This window comes from Xenopus laevis, chromosome 2L, assembly GCF_017654675.1.
Source record: "Xenopus laevis strain J_2021 chromosome 2L, Xenopus_laevis_v10.1, whole genome shotgun sequence".
NCBI lineage: Eukaryota > Metazoa > Chordata > Amphibia > Anura > Pipidae > Xenopus > Xenopus laevis.
The window spans coordinates 94,464,552-94,484,799 of NC_054373.1; the positions used below are offsets into that span (position 1 = coordinate 94,464,552).

Below are 20,248 nucleotides of genomic sequence, written 5' to 3' on the forward strand. Positions count from 1 at the left end.
AAAAGTAAGTTTTTATCGGATTGGGGGTGGGCCAAGGGCCTTTTTTAGGGGTATTACAAATTTACCGCCAGCTACATTACCAGTAAATTTGTAATACCAGCCCCGACCTCGGCAGGTGTTTTACTGGCTAGGCCAGTAAAATACCGGCCGGGTGGCAACCCTAATCACCACCTATGGAGATCCTGTCCCACCTGAGGCAGCAGACAGGCTTAATAAAGGCTTGAAAAACTTTAAAATATCTCTTTCCAGGTCAGTTACTCAGATGTAGTATCCAGTGCTTATCTATACCATTCACCAATTGTGCTACATTTTGGCTTCTTTACGGTTTCCTTCCCTGAAATCTTCCTGCTACTTCACCCTCTTTTCCTACTCCTTTTGAGGACTACTCAAAAGTACCTTACCTTAAAGAACAAAAGTTAACCATACCCTGTTTACCCCTAGAGTAATTCTCATTTAGGCCTATCAAATCGCCAGGTTTTTGCCTCATCATATCCACTTTTGAAGTAACATTTTCCTTTCCAAATTCACATTTCTGCTCTGTGAATGCTGCCACCATTTTACTACAGTAGATGCAGCTTCTTTTTGCTCTAATTCAGTACTGCATATGTACGAAAAAAAAATCCAACCTACCTACTTATCTGAAGGGAAAACCTGAATCATGCGTGCTGTAAATCTTGGCAAATCTGCATAAAGACTGCCTAGGACAGAGGGTAGTAGCTGGCAGACATTATGGGGCAGATTCCCTAAAGGGCGAAGTGACTAACGATGGCGAAAATTTGCCAGAGTGATGTCATTTTGGAACTTCGCTAATTTCCTAACGGCACAGGCGTCACTTCGCTAGCGAAGGAGATAGACGTTCCTCATTTGCCAGACTTGCCTCCGCCAGCTCAGACCAAGCGAAGTGCAATGAAGTGCATAGGACTTCCTAAATTTGTAATAGCCTGCAAAAGTCCTTAAAATCTTTCTTGGATAACCAGGTTCCCCCATACATTTTCTAACATATGGAACATAAACTATACACTGGGCTCATGTGTAGGGCATTATAACAACTCTATTTTATTTAATAAGGTTCCCTGGACTTGTGTTATGTAATGTATTTGCTGCAACATATACGTCCATGTAACTTTAACATTTCCCGCCGTATGCAAATTAGGCAACGCTAGCGCATCTTTGCTTTGATTGCCAAAGTAACGCTAGTGAAAATTCGCCATCGTTTGGTGCCCTGGACGCAACTTTGCACTTTAGTGAATTGGCGTTGTCCTAGCGAATTTATGCCTGGCGAAGTGTTGCGGTGGCTGCAAAGCCATCACTGGCGAATTTTAACAGGTTTAACTGGTTTTTAACTGAATTCAGAAGGCCGATTTCACCCCCTCGTCACTAGCAGTATTGCATTTCATGTCAAAATCCACCAAATGTGTTCATGCCGGGGCCAACACAAGTCTGCCAAAAGTCTCCTTATCTCATTTAGTTTGCAAAACTTTGTAACATTTTCGGCCAGTTTCGAACAGTTTCCAGGTCTGTGGGCAGATGACTAAGGCTTGGGTCTAGGGGAAAATTTGGAAGCCACATGCCGTCTGCATTGCCACTGGGGACCGGGTGGGAGATTTTGACCGTATTCTGGACTGGCACTGCTTCTCTTTAAAAAAAAAAACACTCTAGGATAATACATTTGTAGCCTTACAGAGCTTTTGTTTTTTTTAGACGGGGTCAGTGACCCCCATTTGAAATCTGGAAAGATTTAGAAGAAAACTTTAAAAATGAAATCAAGTTGTATTGAAAAGTTGCTTAGAATTGGCCATTTTATAACATACTAAAAGTTAACAAAGGTGAACCACCCCTTTAAGCCATTGGTGTCTGCTTGTTCAATTCAACAGATCAGGTGTCAAGTTGTCAAACCCAAAAATCAAATATTCTTTGAGACTGCTAATGTCAATATTTTTTTTTATATGCTACACAAGCCTTGCATTACTAATATTCTAAATATTTCAATATGTCATTTTGGAATAAATATGGTTTTGCAGACAAACTTTGTACAAGGACTCTAGCAAGTAAAATTCTTGCAGTCACATGTAAATGTTTGTAGAATAATTGTAGCCTGGCCAAGCGGGACAAATCCTGGTGGGCCCTTGCCACTAGGCTGTTCAGTTTAAATAGCCTGCTATCTGCACCACCATCCTATCTCCACGCTAAGCTGCAGCAACCAAGGCTAAAACCAGAGGCAAGGAGCCTTAAAGGAACAGTAACACCAAAAGTAACAAAAGCGTTTTAATGGCATGACAATATAATGTACTGATGACCTGCACTTTTTAAACAGGTTTGCTCCAGAAACAACTATAGTTAATGTAGAAATCCCCCACTGTCCCCCCTCCCCAGTGCTACACCAGATTGTGTCCCCCTCTAGGAATACTGACCTGCACCTGAGAAGAGCGCAACGGAGCTCACGGGCACCATCTTCGTCACGTCAGTATTCTTTGTGAAGTGAGAGGCATATGCATGTGCAGTTGGAGCAATCTTCTGGTTCATTACAACTGCGCATACTGAAATTGCCGAAGGTAAGGAAGAAGACCCGAAGAGACTGAAGATTGAGCCCATGAACTCCGCTGTGCTCTTCTGCAGGTCAGTATTCCTAGAGGTGACAATGCTGTAGCACTGTGCATGGGAGGCAGTGGGGGATTTTGCCTGCAGGGGTTTTATAGTTCTCCTTTAAAGGAAAAAAATTTGTCAGGTTACACAGTAGATTAGCTCTGTGTAAAACAAAACCGGGGAGGAAAAAAAACAAACCTACATACAGTGAATCTTTTTTGTCCATCTTTCTATTTCAAAAATGTTGGGAGGTATGGAATGGTGATGGGTTGTAGAGTAGCTTGGGAGTTTTCTGTCAACAACATGGGGGAAGCTGTAATGAAATGGAACATGGGAGGGGATTGGCATGGGTAAAGCCGAAGAGACTGGGATGGTGGGGGTAGGAATACAGATTACAGGAGCAGAATGGACATGGTACAGGGAGATTGATAGGTGGGGAATATTGAAAAAAACAAAAAAAAGGATGGCAGATACAGAGAGGAATAGGAAGAGTCATGGGGCATTTGGGGAAATAAAAGAATGCTACATGGGAAACAAACATGAAAAATTAAAAAGATAGCCTGGACAAGAGAAAGGGAAGGAACATCAGGAAATGGGAAACTGCACAATAGTAATGGAGGAACAAAGTGACAGAAGGTGTCATGGACAGACCGAAAAGTGAAAACGGATTTAAAAAAAAAAAAAAAAAAGTGGAAAGGTAGGCTTTGGAATGTTGGTGGTTAGGAAATATATTTGGTGGGCCCTTGAGCAAAGGTTCTCTAGCAGGACCCACATATGCCAGTCCAACAGGGGGAGCAAGTTGCGGATATTGTATCAAGTTGCTATTCAACATACAGAATGTGATTAAAAATAATTCTCCTGTATTATTTAGTAAATTTCTATTTAGCACTCGTTTGCACTCAAGTGGGATTATCAGGTGAGACTCTAGGTGCTTGTGCTCTCTCCTTTAGGAGGAGATACAAAGTGTTGCCAGCCCCCCCCCATGAAATAAAGTCTACCCTGGTTGGTGCTAGACTGAAGAACAGTATAAACTTTTTACATTACCTTATGTCCCGAGCACCAGTACGACACGCGCTTTTGCAGAGAGAACTGTATCAGCCCATGGAGATGAGCATCATGGTATTCACAGTGAAGTGGACTTTACAAGTCCTATAGTTTTGTGGCAATCTAAATGTCCCCCCAATGTTAGCATATGGGGACCTTCCCCGTAAGCTTTCCTAGCAATTTCTGATCAAAGGAAAAATTGATAGATGGATTAAAATCCTTCTATTCGATCGATTTTATCGTTCGATCAAACGATTTTTCCTTTGAAATAAATGCGGTAAATCCTGCGACTGTCAAAAGTAGAAGAATTTTACTTTGATGGTCGAATATAGAGGGTTAATTAACCCTTGAAATTAGACCCTTAGTAAATGTGCCCCTAAAAGTAAATCTGGCCAGTTTGAGCTCACTGTGCAAATCGTCTAGTCTCCTCTACAGCTTTTGGGCTAAAAGCTTGGCATTCAGGAAACAGCCACAGCATGCAAAACCATAGAAAATAAGAGCAAAGTCAAGAGTCAAAAGCATCATTAAACATTTATTAAGTTTACAGGACACCAAGATTAAACTGTACATCAATCATTTCTTTCCAGCTTTCACAGCAGACTTTGTTACTTTCCCAGAACTTGCTGCCTTTTTGTCCACACCTTTGATTACTCCAACAGCCACCGTCTGCCTCATATCACGAACTGCAAATCGGCCTGTGTATAGAGAAGTTTGTTAGCTTGCTTATTGTATGCTCAAGTACAGAAGCAAATAAAGGGGCATAATTACTTACCAAGTGGAGGATAGTCAGAAAAGCTTTCTACACACATGGGCTTCCCAGGAATCATTTCCACTATAGCTGCATCTCCAGATTTCAAGAATTTTGGGTCATCTTCCAGCTTCTTGCCACTTCTTCGGTCAATCTTTTGCTTCAGCTCAGCAAACTTACAAGCAATATGAGCTGTGTGACAGTCCAGGACTGGAGCATAACCAGCACTAATCTGTCCTGGGTGATTGAGTATGATCACCTGTTTAACAGAAAACCAAAGTAGTTACAAATAAGATGCTAGATCGGTTTGGTGCAGGAAGTCACTAAATAGGACATGAACATTGTTTTTTGTTCTTATATCTAAAGGATATGGTAATCAGAAGTGTTTATAGACTAAACAGTGTTGGGACTGGCCCACCAGGATACCAGGAAAACTCCTGGTGGGCCCAGGTGTCAGTGGGCCCTAGTGCTTCTAAACATTTGGCTTATTTCATGGTCATTCCCTATTTCTATGAGAATAATGAGGCTAAATAGATAGAATAGGAGAAAAAAAAAAAAAAGGTTGAGTGAGGAGAAGAAGAAAATACTTAGTGGGCCCTTGGTCTAAAGGTTTTCGAGTGGGCCCCTGGTGTCCCAGTCCGGCACTGGGACTAAAAGGGTAACATTTTTTTTCCCTGCAAAACTTCCACTTAATGATAGGTTTTAAGCTTGCAAATGCTACATGCTCACAAGCAGGCTTAAAGGAACAGCAGTGTGAAAATTAACTGTGTAAATATAGTTAAGCCAGAAATGTAATGTATAAAGGCTGGAGTGACTGGATGTCTAACATAACAACACTACTTCCTGCTTTTTTTCAGTGACTTGAATGGGGGCCACATGGTACATATCTGTTCAGCGAGTTTGCAATTGAGCCTCAGCATTCAGCTCAGATTCAAAAGCAACAGATATGACCCATGTGTCCCCCCCCCTCCAGTCTGGTTACTGCCTGGTAGCCAGTCAGTGCAAACCAAGAGAGCTGAAAAGCAGGAAATAGTGTTCTGACTTGACATGTTATACATCAAATCACGCCAACCTTTATTCATTACATTTTTGGCTAACTAACTATATTCGAAATTTTTTTATTTTGCACAGGTTTTTTTACATTGAACAATTCCTTTAAGAGTTAATTCAGTGTATTTATTTAATGTTCTTCAAATAAGGGGTGCTTCCAGAACTTCGTATTAAACAATATTTTGTTTAGTAACTTTAGGTTTATGACTCACCATGAATTTCTGCTAGGACACTATGGAAGTGGAATGATCATATTATGGCGTTTAGATGCCAAACGAGTAGTAATACCAACCTGTGCGGTAAAACTGCCAGCTTGCATAGGTGGGTCATTTTTGCTGTCACCAGCTACGTTGCCTCTCCTAATGTCCTTTACAGATATGTTCTTCACATTGAAACCAACATTGTCTCCAGGCAATGCCTCTTGCAAAGCCTCATGATGCATTTCCACAGACTTTACTTCTGTAGTGACATTACTTGGTGCAAAAGTCACAATCATACCAGGCTTTAAGACACCAGTCTCCACTCTGCCAACAGGCACCGTACCAATTCCTACAAGAAGAGAGACCATGAACACAGTTCTACAAGTGAACCCATCATATGCATGGCCTTATCCCTCTACTTACCACCAATCTTGTACACATCCTGCAGAGGGAGCCGTAGAGGCTTGGCAGTGGGCCTCTGAGGAGGAATAATACAGTCAAGTGCTTCTAGCAGAGTTACACCACTGGCATTTCCCTCTTTCCTTTCAATCTTCCAGCCTTTAAACCAGGGCATCTTTTATGAAACAATATATTTACAGTTAAGTTTATAACCAGTTAACTTGTTTATTAATCTTTGGTTAAGTGTTTTAAACAGTCAGGATAGTCTAAGTCAGTGATCCCCCAGCCAGTTGCTTGTGAGAAACAAGTTTGTTGCTTCCAGTGGCCCCATGTCTAAAATAGTCACCCGCACTACTATTTATCCAGATTTACTTTGCTTCCTGAATGTCCAGCTATATACTACCATGTAAGAGTTGGCAACAGGAATGAGACCAAGGTGGTTAGCAGGTTTTACAGAGTGGGGTTGGGGAACATACCCTGCATTAGCTAGGAATGGAGGGTTTCCCTACCCCCTCCCTCAAAAGAAATTACTCAAGAGATTGGCTTAGGGCAACTTTAGAAAGACTGCAATTTAAGTTATAGTATATGAAGCAGACAAAGGGAATCCTAAAGCACAAAGCCTCATGAAAAGGCTTATTGATTGAAGTCAAGGGGGTACAGCAACATGTTGGCACCCTATCAAGTCCTTTAGAGTGATGGGGAAAACTGTTGAATCAAAAGTTTTTTTTATCACCAGAGATCGACTGCTGTACATATGGTATTTTCTGAAGGTATGATGATCCAGGGATTGCATAATAAAAATTTAGAACCCAGCTATAAGCATAAATTCCAGAGGCTAGGAAAAATATGTTCTTATCAGAAAAAAAAAAAAAAAAAAAAAAAAGAATGTTCACTGCAGAATATTCTATGAATGTTTTCTCTGCCCGAGAAAAATTCTAGCCTTTTTTTCTTACAAAAATGAACCATCTTCATACGAATACTATTCCATCTTGTACTATGACTGGTTGAGAGCATTAATTATGACCCTAGCAGCCAGAAGATTAACTTTAAAACCTGCTATGGGGGGGGGGGGGGGAGTTTAAGGGCAGAACTCCAGACTACTTAAATACGAAACAATCCAATGCGCCGAGACTATTCGCAGGCGTCATGTCGGATGCTCTGAATCTTAAGTAGTAGGAACACATTTAATCGCCCGTGGAGTTCTACCCTTATATAGATAAGTGCTGTCCAACTTATGTGGTACGGTTAAATATATCTTTGACCCAACCTGGCCTGTGTTTCACCTTATACATCTGGCCTGAACTTACTCAGAAGTGGGGTAGTTTGCAGGTGGGAAGGCTGGCATGGACACGATTGGCCTGAACCCACCTAAATAAGATAGTCAGACCAAACCCACCTGACCCGCACATCAATAGTACAGTGGGTTCTCAACTATCCTTTGTGCAAAGCAACAGAGGAGCGATCAGATTTAAAAATTAATATGCAGGCAGTCAAAAGAACCTTACATTGGTGCTAGCCTCCAGCATGTTGTCTCCATGCCATCCAGATATTGGCACAAATGGAACAGTCGCTGGGTTGTAGCCAATCTTCTTAATGTAGGCACTGACTTCTTTAGTAATTTCTTCAAACCTTTTTTGGCTAAAAGGGGGCTCAGTGGAGTCCATCTTGTTAACTCCAATTATAAGCTGCTTGACACCTAGGGTGAAAGCTAAGAGGGCATGCTCCCGAGTCTGTCCATTTTTAGAGATACCAGCCTCAAATTCGCCAACACCACCAGCAACAATGAGCACAGCACAGTCAGCCTGCATGGAAGAAAAGAGATCAGCAAGAGACTAGAAGCAGGCAAACAAAACCCACACTGTATGCTCTGTACCTGAGAAGTGCCAGTGATCATGTTTTTGATAAAGTCTCTGTGGCCAGGAGCATCAATAATAGTTATATAGAATTTTCCAGTCTCAAACTTCCACAAGGAAATATCGATTGTTATTCCACGTTCTCGCTCAGCTTTCAACTTATCCAAGACCCAAGCATATTTAAAGGAGCCTTTACCCATCTGAAAAATAATTGGAAACATTTTGCAATAGATCACTTATCTCTCCTAATAGTGCAGAATGAAGGAAACTCTTCCAATCTCTATTGTTTATAGGGTTGCCACCTTTTAAAAAAAACAACAAAAAAAACAAAAAAAAAACACACCACACATTACCGGCCATGGTGGGGGGGGGGCGGAGCCAATGAGGGAGTAGCATCACAAAAGGGGCGGGCCACCACCCGAAGAAAATGTAAGTTTTAATCGGCGGGCAGGGGATTTTGTAAATGGTATTAAAATTACCGGCAGCTACATTGACGGTAAATGTGTAATACCGGACCCGGCAGGTGTTTTACCGGCTAGGCCGCTAAAATACCGGCCGGGTGGCAACCCCAATTGTTTAGCTTAGGGGAGTAAAGGTTACATATACACCACCAGTGTCGGACTGGCCCACCAGGATACCTGGAAAAGTCCCGGTGGGCCAAGGTGTCAGTGGGCCCTTATGCTGCTAGACATGTGGCCTATTTAATGGCCATTCCCTATTTCTATGAGAACAAAGTGGCTAAAGACATAGAATAATAGATTATAGTATGTAAAGAAAAGAGACAAGGAGAATAGAGGTTGAGTGAGGAGAGGAATAATTATACTACGAAGAGTGGGCCCCTGGTCTAAGATTAATTGGTGGGCCCCTAGTCAAAGGCATTTGGGTGGGCCCCTGGTATCCCAGTCAGACACTGTACACCACTAGTTTTTCCACCCAAAAACTGGTTTTCTAGTCTTTCTAAAGGAGAGAAATGAAAACTTGCTACTCTCCCAATTTGCATTAAACATTTCCCATGTTTTTAAAAGTTAACTTGCATTTGCAGTTGAAAGCAGCCTATTTATCCCTTTAGATTCTCTAGGCAGTGTCGGACTGGGACACCAGGGGCCCACCCAAAAACCTTGAGACCAGGGGCCCACTCAAAGTATTATTTTCTTCCTTTCTTTACATACTATAACCTATTATTCCATCTATTTAGCCTCTTTATTCTCTTAGAAATAGGGAATGGCCATGAAATAGGGCAAATGTTTAGAAGCAGGAGGGCCCACTGACACCTTGGCCCACTGGGAGTTTTCCTGGTATCCCGGTGGGCCAGTCCGACACTGTCTCTAGGTCAGTCTCATAAAACAGTTAGCAGGATCAAATTCTAGAACAAGGCAAGACCAATATTTTAATCTTATATGGATCTTGAACATCGTGCATATATTAAGTTACAGAATATCCATACATAAATATCAGTATAAGAAATGGAAAGCTGGTTTTGCCTTTCAGTATAGCGTTCTAAAACACAAGAGCCATGAATATCCAGCAAATTTATAATCTTATAAACCATGCTTAGTGATGTTATCAGTTATAATCCGAGTTTGGTGACATTTCTGTCCAATGACTTGCTGAAACTGGTTTATTATAATAAGTATAGCAAGTACCCCTTGTTACAAAATATGAGGATATTAGAAGTCACCTTAGAGCAGTAGCGTCACTAGAGGGGGTGGGCCCTGGTGCGTGACGCGCAGCTGGGCCCCGCCCCCTCCATACGGCCGCATTTGTCAGTGGCGCACGGGCTGCCCTGAGGGGGTGCGGGCCCTGGCCCGCTCCCCCAGTAGTTCCGCCACTGCCTTAGAGTTACACAAGCTATATAAAAACTCAGCCTCCAACTTTTATATGATCATGGAGAGGCTCGGATATGTGGAAAGGCCACCAAGGTGGTAGGATTCCAGGGGCAGCATGCTGCCCAGCAACACTGGTTCAGAAACACTGGAGATGCAATAAGTTTTTAAAATTTCCCATGTACAAATCCACATTGCTCTGGTCCTGGTGATGAAAATTTGCACGAATAAAGGGGAGGGGGCGACCAAACTGCAGTCAGCCTAGGGGTGCCTGCTATGCAAATCCGGCCCTGGTCATGAAACTCCCAGGTAACTTAGAAAAGGGGTCCCCAACCGCCGGGCTGCAGCCACCACGACCCCAGCAGACCAAAAAACTAAAAATAAAATTTGGCACCGGTCCAAAAAAGGTTGGGACCCCTGACTTAGAATATCCTTATATTTCACAATAGGGGATACTTTATTCACTAGGATTTAATTTTATCAGTGTTCACATGCATAAGGAATGTTATTCGGGACAGCCTGAATTCAAGAACATATGAATAGGCATACTTTAATTCCAGAACATTACCAGGAGTGTCTGATTTAACTTTACAGGTTTAGTATTTACCACCATATTTGATTGGGGGAAAAAGTAATTATTTCTGTCCTTACTTGTTAGGAGCACAAACATTCGATTTTGGGGCAGTTTATAGTTCCCCATTTAAAACAAGCTACTGCACCCAAATAATCTACTATCTGAGGCTACAGGTGATTACTATTCTAATCAGATCCACCGCATAGAAAAGCCAGTATCCCCAGTAGAGGACAGGCAAAGCAGGTGCCGAGATCCCAGAAATCATCCCACCCCAAACTCACCTCCGCAGCTTCCTTCTCAAACTTCTCGATGGTTCTTTTGTCGATGCCCCCGCATTTGTAGATGAGATGCCCGGTGGTGGTTGACTTGCCCGAGTCCACATGCCCGATCACGACGATGTTAATGTGAATCTTTTCCTTTCCCATCTTGGCAGCGACCACTAGACAATTGCAGAGCAGGTACAGACTGCGAGGAGTTGCTGGAAGCGCCGGCTGCGATTTAAAGGGCACGGTGTGGGCGTGGCTTTGTGGAAGGGCGAGGTGAATTTCCAATCAAAAGCTTGGACTTTTGCGCACATGTTTTAATAGAGGAGCCGAAAAATATTTGTGAATATCATGTTCACGTGGCAGGTTGAGAATTCCTCCTTTGTTATTATACGGAATGGTGTGTGTGTACTGACTGCTGAGTGCTCCTATACCTTGATTTCAATGGAAGTCTTATCCTAGTGCACCATGGACAATAAAAAAAAATCCTAGGGCTGGAGCAGCGTGAAACTCAGTGATCAACACACTTCTCTGTCAGAATAGCTGTAACTAGGATCTATAATGTGTTTTAGTACTAATAAAATACAGATCCTTCCTCGTGCAGTTGCATTCATTCATTCAATGTAATATTTTATCATTTTAAAAGCAATGTATAATATGCAGGTCTGGACTGAGAGTCAAAATAGGCCCTGGCATTACAAGTACAAAGAGGCCCAAACAGCCTCCCACAGCCCACTTAATAGTTACATTCTATGGCATCTTAGAGCAGCCCCTGTGGCATTTGTCAGAACCCACAGATTGCCAGTCCGGGCCTGATAATATGCCTTTTTTGTGTATACCAGGATCTCTGGCAGATTGGTTCAGAGAAAATGAACTGCTTGTCATGAGTGTAAAATGAAAACAATTCTGTGCTGGCTTTTTTATTTTTTTAAAACTAATTGCCCTATATTCTAATCGGTAATATATTTGACAAATGGCCAAAAGTTGACAAAAGAAGTCAACTGACTCCATGTTATAAGTGTACTAGTGATCCATTCTGCTTGCATTAAGTGTTAAGAGGAATTAGGTTTAACAAAATTAAGAATTGGATCACTATCACCCTAGTGACTATCACCATAGCAGGTCCGGACTGAGAATTAAAATAGGCCCTGGCATTTCAGGTACACAGAGGCCTAATCAGCCCACAGAGAAGCCCAAACAGCTCCCACCAGCCCACTAAATACTGACTTTCTATGGGACTTTATAGCAGCCCCTCTGGCATTTGCCAGAACCCACAGATTGCCAGTCCGGGCCTGCACCCTAGTGATATGGTTTGCAGGCATATCTTTTGTCTGTGTATTCACATGAGTCCCATTCATTTGTGGGAGGCAATTTCAAGTGATGTGTCATAGGTCCAGGCTGGCAATATGTAAAGTCTGCCCAGGGCCATAACTATGTTTAAGGAACTTGGCTTTGTGGCATCCAGCACAATATCTCATTTCAGGAGCTGCACTGTTGGTCTGGGGTGCAGCTAGCCTCTAATAGTGTGAAATTAGTGTTCAATAAACATTTTCTGGTACACCTTGCACTTGGACTGGTATTTATTTATTATTGTAATGACCTCTGTTCTACTATTATATTAATTATCTAATGTGTCAGTCAATACGACTGATTCAGGGAGAGAATTCCACATCTTCACAGCTCTCATTGTAAAAAAAAACCCTTCTGTATATTTAGCCGGAACCTCCTTTCTTCTAATCGGAATGGGTGCCCTCTTGTGAGCTGGAAGGAGCTACTGGTAAATAAAGCATTAGAGAGATTATTATATGATCCCCTTATATATTTATACATAGTTATCATATCACCCCTCAAAGGGGTTGTTCACCTTCCAACACTTTTTCCAGTTCAGTTGGTTTCAGAAAGTTCACTAGAAACAACGACTTTCCCCAATTACTTTACATTTTTTATTTTTTACCGTTTTTCCAAAATCTAAGTTTAGATTCTGTCTCTGGTGTTTGAGTCTGGCAGCTAAGTGATTCTGACGCAGATTCTGAACTGTTACAATTTTGTAACATTTAGTTGATACATTTTTCAGCAGCATCTCTGGGATTATTAGCAACTATTGTATCAATTCTAACAGCTGCCTTAAATGAAACCCAGGGATTCGGCTCAGTAGAGACAAAGAGAAACGTATTAACTAAATGTATCAATTTAGAACAGTTTACAGGGTCGGCGACCTGCCTTTCCAGAGCTGCCTTAGAAGGTGAAAAATGACACTTCAATGTTACAAAAACAGTCAAATATAGAAAGTAATTGGAAAAAGTATTTATTTCTGGTAAACTATCTGAAACCAACTGAACTGGAAAAACTTTTGGAAGGTGAACAACCCCCTCTTCTCCGGCATGAACAGCCCCAACTTGGCCAGTCTTTCCTCATAGCTAAGATTTTCCACATCTTTTACCAGCTTAGTTGCCCTTCTCTGTACCCTCTAATTCAATAATGTCCTGTTTGAGCACTGGAGACCAAAACTCCAGCCCAAGGCAATCATAGCCTTTAAGTAGTAAAGATCTGTGCCTTCAAAGGTGCCCTCGTGTTTCCCCGTCTCTTTTTCTACTGATTCAGTGCACATGATCTGGGCTGCTGTCAGTAACTGAGCTTAGTGATCCACTCACAATATACTGTACATATATAATATAACTGTCACAGTATAGGCTGATTAGTAATCAATACAGATTATTGGTAATTGGCAGCACAGAAACCAGTGCAGGTAGCATTAGAATGTAATACTCGTCCCAGCACCATCAGCTTATAATAAAGGCTAACATCATTCTCTGGGTCATTAGAGATCATTAGATCCTGTATAGCAATTTTTCTGGTTGGCACCTTAACAATCTTTGCCATAAAATTGTCATGCAACAAGTTTATAAACTTGCTCCTGGCAGTTATGTTGCTCCAGTCAATATCCAGGTTAATTAAAATCCCCCATTATCATTACTAATTACCAAACTAGCTTAGCCTCCTCCTTCTATTTACTAACATTAGGGGGTTATAACATACTCCTACACAGCGCCGTTTCTGGGGAAGGAGCCGCCTGAGGCGGCTCCTGCAATGCCGCCCCCCGCACCGACTTACCTGTCGGCGAGGGGAGGCAGGAACACGATTGCGGAGAGCGCAATTGCGCTCTCTCGCAATAGCGCAGCCGAATTTCCGGTTTAAAAACCGGAAATTCGGCTGTTAAAGGTGCAGGAGCGGCTTTTTGCCGCCCCTGGAATCCTGTCTGGCGCTGCCGCCTGAGGCGAGCGGCTCAGCTCGCCTCATTGGCGGAGCGCCCCTGCTCCTACAATTAATTTGCTGGACTCTTTACAATCAGTGAAAAACTCTACCCATAAGAGTCTGGCCACACGAGCAGATTCGGGGAGATTAGTCGCCCCCAGCGACATATCTCCTCTTCCGCAGGGTGACAATCTCCCCGAACTGCATTCCCCCTTTCCCTTCCGCCGGCTTAAATTAAAATCGCCTGGGGGAATGCACACGCGCGTATCGTTTTCCGAAGTTGCTTCAGACTTCAGAAAATGAAGCGCTGCGTGTGCATTCCCCTAGGCGATTTTCATTTAAGCCTGCGGAGGGCAGGCAGTTTGGGGAGATTGTTGCCCCTAAAAAGAGGGGATTAGTCGCTGGGGTGATTAATCTCCCTGAATCTGCTCATGTGGCCACACCCATAGGCTTCTGCCCCCTCATTTCTAACATAAGTAGTGCTATATAAATAAAAATATACAAACGTACGTACAGTGTATAGTGTTTGAGTACAATTAAAAGTAATACATATGCACTTTTGTCATGACCTTGTCATGGAGTACTATAGAGACTTATATATTTTTTTTATGTGAGCCACCAACCCTGAAGCAAAGTGTACAACCAAATAAACAGAATTTGGCATTCCAAGTATACAGAGGCCCCAAGAGCCTCCCACCAGCCGACTAAATATTGACTGTCTATCGGACCTTCCAGCAGCCCCTCTGGCATTTGCCAGAATCCACAGATTGCCAGTCCGGGCCTGATAGAAGGTGACTACTATGTGAAAAATTAAATATTAGTATTGCAGTTATCCCCTAAAGAAAGGTATTAAATACAAAAGCAATCAGTTATGACTACTTCAAAATGTTTAAAATATACTGCAGGGAGTTTTCAATTTCTAAGAGCATAATTTCTCCCAGTGCATCCATTAGTACAGGGGCTTTTGGGGTATACCATATAGCATTGTGATTTTTTAGTTCATACCATTGTAAATGTTCTACTTGCAATATTTTATCACATGTAGGTATAGTGCAGTAAACAGTAGACACTAGACACCACAAGGTTTTTAAGTATTATTGGTATAGTTTTTGTTCCCAAAGCACTAGCAATGACTCGACAACACTTTTGCAGTGCAATTATAAAATCAATTGGAATGTTGCCTGCAGACACCAGCATAACAAGTATGCAAAATTCTAATTGTTCTCCACAGAGGTCTTTTGTGTAACTGTGCAGCCTGCATGGTTTTTATTGAAATTCTAAGTTTAACTGATAGTTTTATACTTATAGATGAGGTGAATACTACTTTAAATAAATTCATAGTGCAGAGAAATCCTGTTTTACCAGGTGTTATGCATTTTTTTTTATAGATTTCTGCTGTTAAAGATGCCTTATTATTATTATATTTTTTTCTTAAAGGGGTTGTTCACCTTTGAGTTAAAGGAGCAGTAACACAAAAAAATGAAAATGTCTTAATGGAAAGACAGTATAATGTACTGTTGCCCTGCATCGGTAAAACCAGTGTATTCTAATTGTTGCTATTGGAAAACATACTAACGAAGACATACTCCTGTCTCTAAGATTTTGCTATAACCTGTTTGGTGGCATAGTTTGGTGGCAGAGTTAGAAAGACCTTTGTAAGGGTCTTTTTTCAAAGAGGTCCCTGTATAGTTATCTAACATTGTGTAAACCTGGATCCAAAAACATTTTACTATGGAACAATCCCATAATTTATGGGACATTAAGCTACTTAAAGTTAATTTAAAGGTGGACAACCCCTATTCAATTTGACTCTTGAAGTTTCCAGAGGTGAATTTTTGCTACCCATGTTAACCTGCTGCACCCTGCTGTCTAAGGTAAGGTCCATGGCATGAGCTATATCGCTTTTCCATATAGAAAGTAATGGTATTGTGAGTCCATGCTGTTGGTATGAGGTAGTCACAGTTGCCTCGGGTGCCAAAGTTCCTTGGACTGGCAATATTTGGATTTTGTTTTCAAAGCAATCTTCATCTCAGGTAGGTTTGTCTCCTGGCCGGTATTTTAACAGCCTTGTTGGTAAAATTAATGCTTGATGTCAGTGTTTTATATATAATATACAGTTAAAAATTTTGGATGGCTGGTGTTTTTTTCCAGAAAAAGTGGGCCCCTAAGCTGATGGCAGTGGAAAACTCTTCAAACAGCCGCAGAGGTAGAAAAGAGTGTGTCCACCACTTCCTATATTTTTTTTTCTTTTTCCCTATTAATAACTTTGTCAAGGTGGCAACCCTACCTGTGGGCCATTAGCTTAGGTCAGAGCTGAGTCAAGTAGTATTAGTGCTCAAGGCAAATACTGGTGCCCGGCTCACTTATCGTCATACCTACCCTTTTTCGCTGTTGGGGCTGCACATCACAACTCCCCTTCCCCTGGCCTCGCCTCTGTTTGCTCACCTTCCACTGCTCAACTATAATTTACATTGCATGGCTTCCATTTTACTCACATTACTCTTCTACTATTTTGTATATAGTTCTACTCTCTAATTCAAACCAGAGATGCCTTAATTTTCAAATTATAAGGGCGTATAACCCTTATTCCACATGATTTCAATGACCAGGGCTTGTGCTGGACACATGCTTATGTTCAGCACAAAAGATGTATGTTTTTTTGTTATTTCTTGAGCTAAACAGAGCTGGGAACTTGGTTCTTGCGAGTTAGATAATTACATTACCAGTGCACAGATAAAAGGAAGTCCATTGTGCAGGGAGATTATCTGTACAGTACACTGATATGTAATTATCTACCTCTCAAATGCGGCTCCAGTGATGACACACCTAGAAACAGGGGAAACATACCTGGGTGGGGTAGTACTTTCTACCCAAAAAGCCACAAATTGGTTGAAGCTACCAGTGCCATTTGAATGAAAGTCCAAAGTGATCCAAGCATCTGTTTTCAATGATTCTGGAGCTGCAGTCACACAAAGAGATTAGTCACCTTTGATTTATCTGCTCTTCTTTGGGTGACTAATATCCTACAAATGCTTTCCAATGGCCAATAATGTAAATCTACAGTTGCACCATTTTTTTCAAAGTCACCCGAAGTTTCCTTGTAAGGCCCCTTTGAGTGACTGCAGAAAAACAAAGTGATGCATGTGTTTTCCCACCAGTGGATTTTGGGGATGGGAAAGCATTTGCAGGAGATCAGTCACCGCAGTAGAGGATTTGTTGTGAGCAACTAATGCCCTTGTGTACCCTTGGCATGCAGATGCATCAGCCACAAACAGCATCCATGTCCTTATATGATTCTTGACTCTCTGGAAAAATAATACCGGCATTCCTATATCTGTTATGCCAAATTAAAAGGAGTATTTCACTTCACCTAAAATAATATTAAACTCATGAGAACATTTAAAATTGTTAATTGTAAAATTTTACAATTATTTAACTTTTTCTCGAGCAACTTTGGAATTTCATCAACTACCTGGTTGGTAGGGTAAAACCAGGCAGTGGTTTATATGACAGAAAGGAGAAAGCCTGGAAGGGCAATAGATTTTGGAAAGCAAATAATAAAAAACATAATAAAAAAATACCAATCAAAAAGTTGCTATTCATAGAACATTCATAATGTACTACAAGCGGAAACCCTGATTCTCTAAAGGGTTCCAATATTTAAAGCAACCCCCAGCAAATCCATTCTCCAAGTTGTTTTCCATGGTCCAGTTATCCTTTTAAGAAAAAATTCACAATCTTGGGGAAAAAAGTAGGGCACCACTGTGCTGCCATTTTACTTACCTTCCCCGCTGTCCCTAGTGCAGACTTTGACTACTTAGACCCATGCACGGTAGAGTAAAGTTCGAAAGTACATGTGTGAGTTCAAGTCTGAAGAGTGACAAGTAGAGTTGCCACCTTTTCTGGAAAAAAATACCGGCCTTCTTATATATTTATCTTTTTTCCATATTAATAACATTGGGATCAACCATCATTTTTACCAGCCTGGCCAGTCTAGGGTTGCAGAAATTGGAGGGCAGCATGTAACCCACTAGCTGCCTCACCACTGGGGAATGGACAGGAGATTTTGACAATGCTTTGAATCTCTTGCCCACCTAGTCCCCAGATGATGAGATTACAATGGGCAAGAAAATTCAGGTTGGTGCGAGGATTGTGAGCATCGGGGTGGTGAGAGCAGGATCAGGAGCAAGTGGGGGCGCAAGCAGTGGAAGGGGTAGTGTGTGGGAGGGTGCATGCTGATGCAACCAGTGGGGGGCCTAGGGGGGCAGCCTCCTCAAATCCAGCCCTGTTTTTTTTTCCTGAATGGAGCACCAGCAGCCAAGGCTGGAGCCAGTATTACAAATTTACCACCAATGTATTTGCTTGTAAATTTGTAATCACCTGTTGTTCTATCCCGTCGCACCCCCAATCCCTGCTCCCAGGATGTTCATGGTGCCTTGCCCTGATCAGTCCAGCACCATAATGTCTACATCATAACTAGCCCTCCCCATAAACACAAAAAAATTTTCACACAAAATTCTTTGTGCACACCACAATTGTTGTATGCACTGGCCTCAAAGTTTCTGTGCTCATGCACACAGTTCAGAGGGAACATTTATAAAGACTAATAGAATAGTTGCTTAGAATAGGGTTGTTGATATAATACTAAACTGTTATTTTAAGGTATTTTTATGCCTTAATAAATGGATTAAATAAAACCAAATCTATAGTACCCCACTAGTCAAATATGGGAAGGTCAAGTTGACTTTTTGTACAAGATATTTTGGACAGTTCTCTATCAGGTACAAACAGCACCACCAAAACCTTCATTTAAAGTTGGCACTGTTTTTAGATGCTTTATTCTTCCTACATCAACATTAGTTGTTAGTCCAAAAATAGCTGGTGTTCAGCCAAAAAATTAGCCCTTTTTCCCTTTTTGGAGAAAAAACACTGGTCTTCTTGCATTTTGTTTTAGCATCAAACTTTTTTTACTGGCCAGGCTGATAAAATACTGGCTAGTTGGCAACCCTACGAGCAGCCCTGTGCTAGTGGATTCCATTATAATAACTGGGTGGCAGCACAGGTCTTGGGAGTATCATCACCCCTGCTTTCTAAGGAGTCATCCTCCAATCCCCATTCCCCTACCACAAAACCCCCTCTGGGTCCCCTGCCCCTGGTGCAACCTCTTCCAGCCTGCCCCCCCCCTGCGCACATACCGTTTTTCTTTCGCAACTGGGCCAGGAGAGGGAGGTTCAGGGCAGCAGTGATAGGTTTGGGCAGCGAGTGGTCTTGAGACAACGAAAGTCAGGGCCCAACGGGGTTTTCCCGTCCTGCCGGCCCAGTCTGACCTTGATCATCAAAAGCAGAAATATATGACAATAATGTTGGACTGGGGTAGCATGGACTCAACTCTGCTGATTACCACCTGGCACAATCTGCCCCCCCCATGTGCCATGCTACCCAACCCGCCCATCTGCCGATGTGCCTGTGCTGTTGGTGTCCACCAGGACCAGTGCCCTTGCAGGTCAGTCCAGTCATGTGACAAAAGCTTATGGGAGCAGAATACTGCACTTTTAACACGAGTTCAATGAATGGGACCTTACTGACTTTTTACCTATTGTTTTAATCACAAAAAGTTTATTTTGTTATCTTTTGAGCCAAACAGGGAAATATTTCATGTTATGTTCTTGTGATGTATATAATTAAATTACCAGTGCATAGACAAAGAGATGCAGGGGGTTTATCTTATCTCTGAGAATTATTTACCTGGCAATGACCAAACATGGAGTAGCTAAAATTTTCCTCTTTGCCAATTTAGCTAAAGAAATACAAAAAAAATAGGTATGTGTGATTAAAACAATAGGCAAAGTTATATACAGCACAAGCCAAATGAATTGAATTCCTGTTGAAAAGGAGCTATACTGCCTCTTTAAGGCCAAGGGCAGTTGGAGCATTGGCTATGCTGCTCTAAGCCTGCATATTTTTTTTCAAGCTGAGAAGCAGTTCTGCTTCATGCCCCATCTCCATTGAGATGGCAGGGCAATATTTTCTATAGATGCACCTGTGCCTAGGGCAGCAGCTTTAGGGGGAGCTTTAGGGTGCCTAAATAGAAAATGAATGCAATCGACTCCCTAGCCTGGCAGACACTTGTCGGCTAAATCCAGAGGCAGAGCTGAAGGAGGGGGTACCCGTTTCTTCCCTGATCAAGGCATGCTAAAGGAAAACTTTACCCCCAAAATTAATACTTAATCAATAGGTAGTTTATATCATATTAAGTGGCATATTAAAGAATCTTACCAAACTCTGTTCTGCTTTAGAGATCACCGGACCAGAAATAATGCAGCTCTAACTGTAACAAGAAGTGTGGGAGGGAGTAAAAGACAGAAACTTGTCTGTTAATTGGCTTATGTGACCTAACATATATAGTTTGTTTGTGTGCACCCCGAATCCTAGAATCCCAGTGGGAGGTCCTTATCTCTT

At 41.9% G+C, this 20,248-nt stretch overlaps 1 protein-coding gene across 1 annotated transcript; it reads right to left on the minus strand.

Moving 5' to 3' along the window:
* Nucleotides 1–4,146: 4,146 nt before the first annotated feature.
* eef1a1o.L (eukaryotic translation elongation factor 1 alpha 1, oocyte form L homeolog) lies at nucleotides 4,147–10,747 on the minus strand. Its single transcript, NM_001088052.1, is given in 7 exon segments — nucleotides 4,147–4,322; nucleotides 4,400–4,634; nucleotides 5,718–5,974; nucleotides 6,049–6,199; nucleotides 7,530–7,826; nucleotides 7,898–8,077; nucleotides 10,556–10,747. Coding segments are annotated over 7 exon segments (1,386 nt in total). The 5' UTR covers nucleotides 10,700–10,747; the 3' UTR covers nucleotides 4,147–4,200.
* Between the last annotated feature and the right edge of the window lie 9,501 nt (nucleotides 10,748–20,248).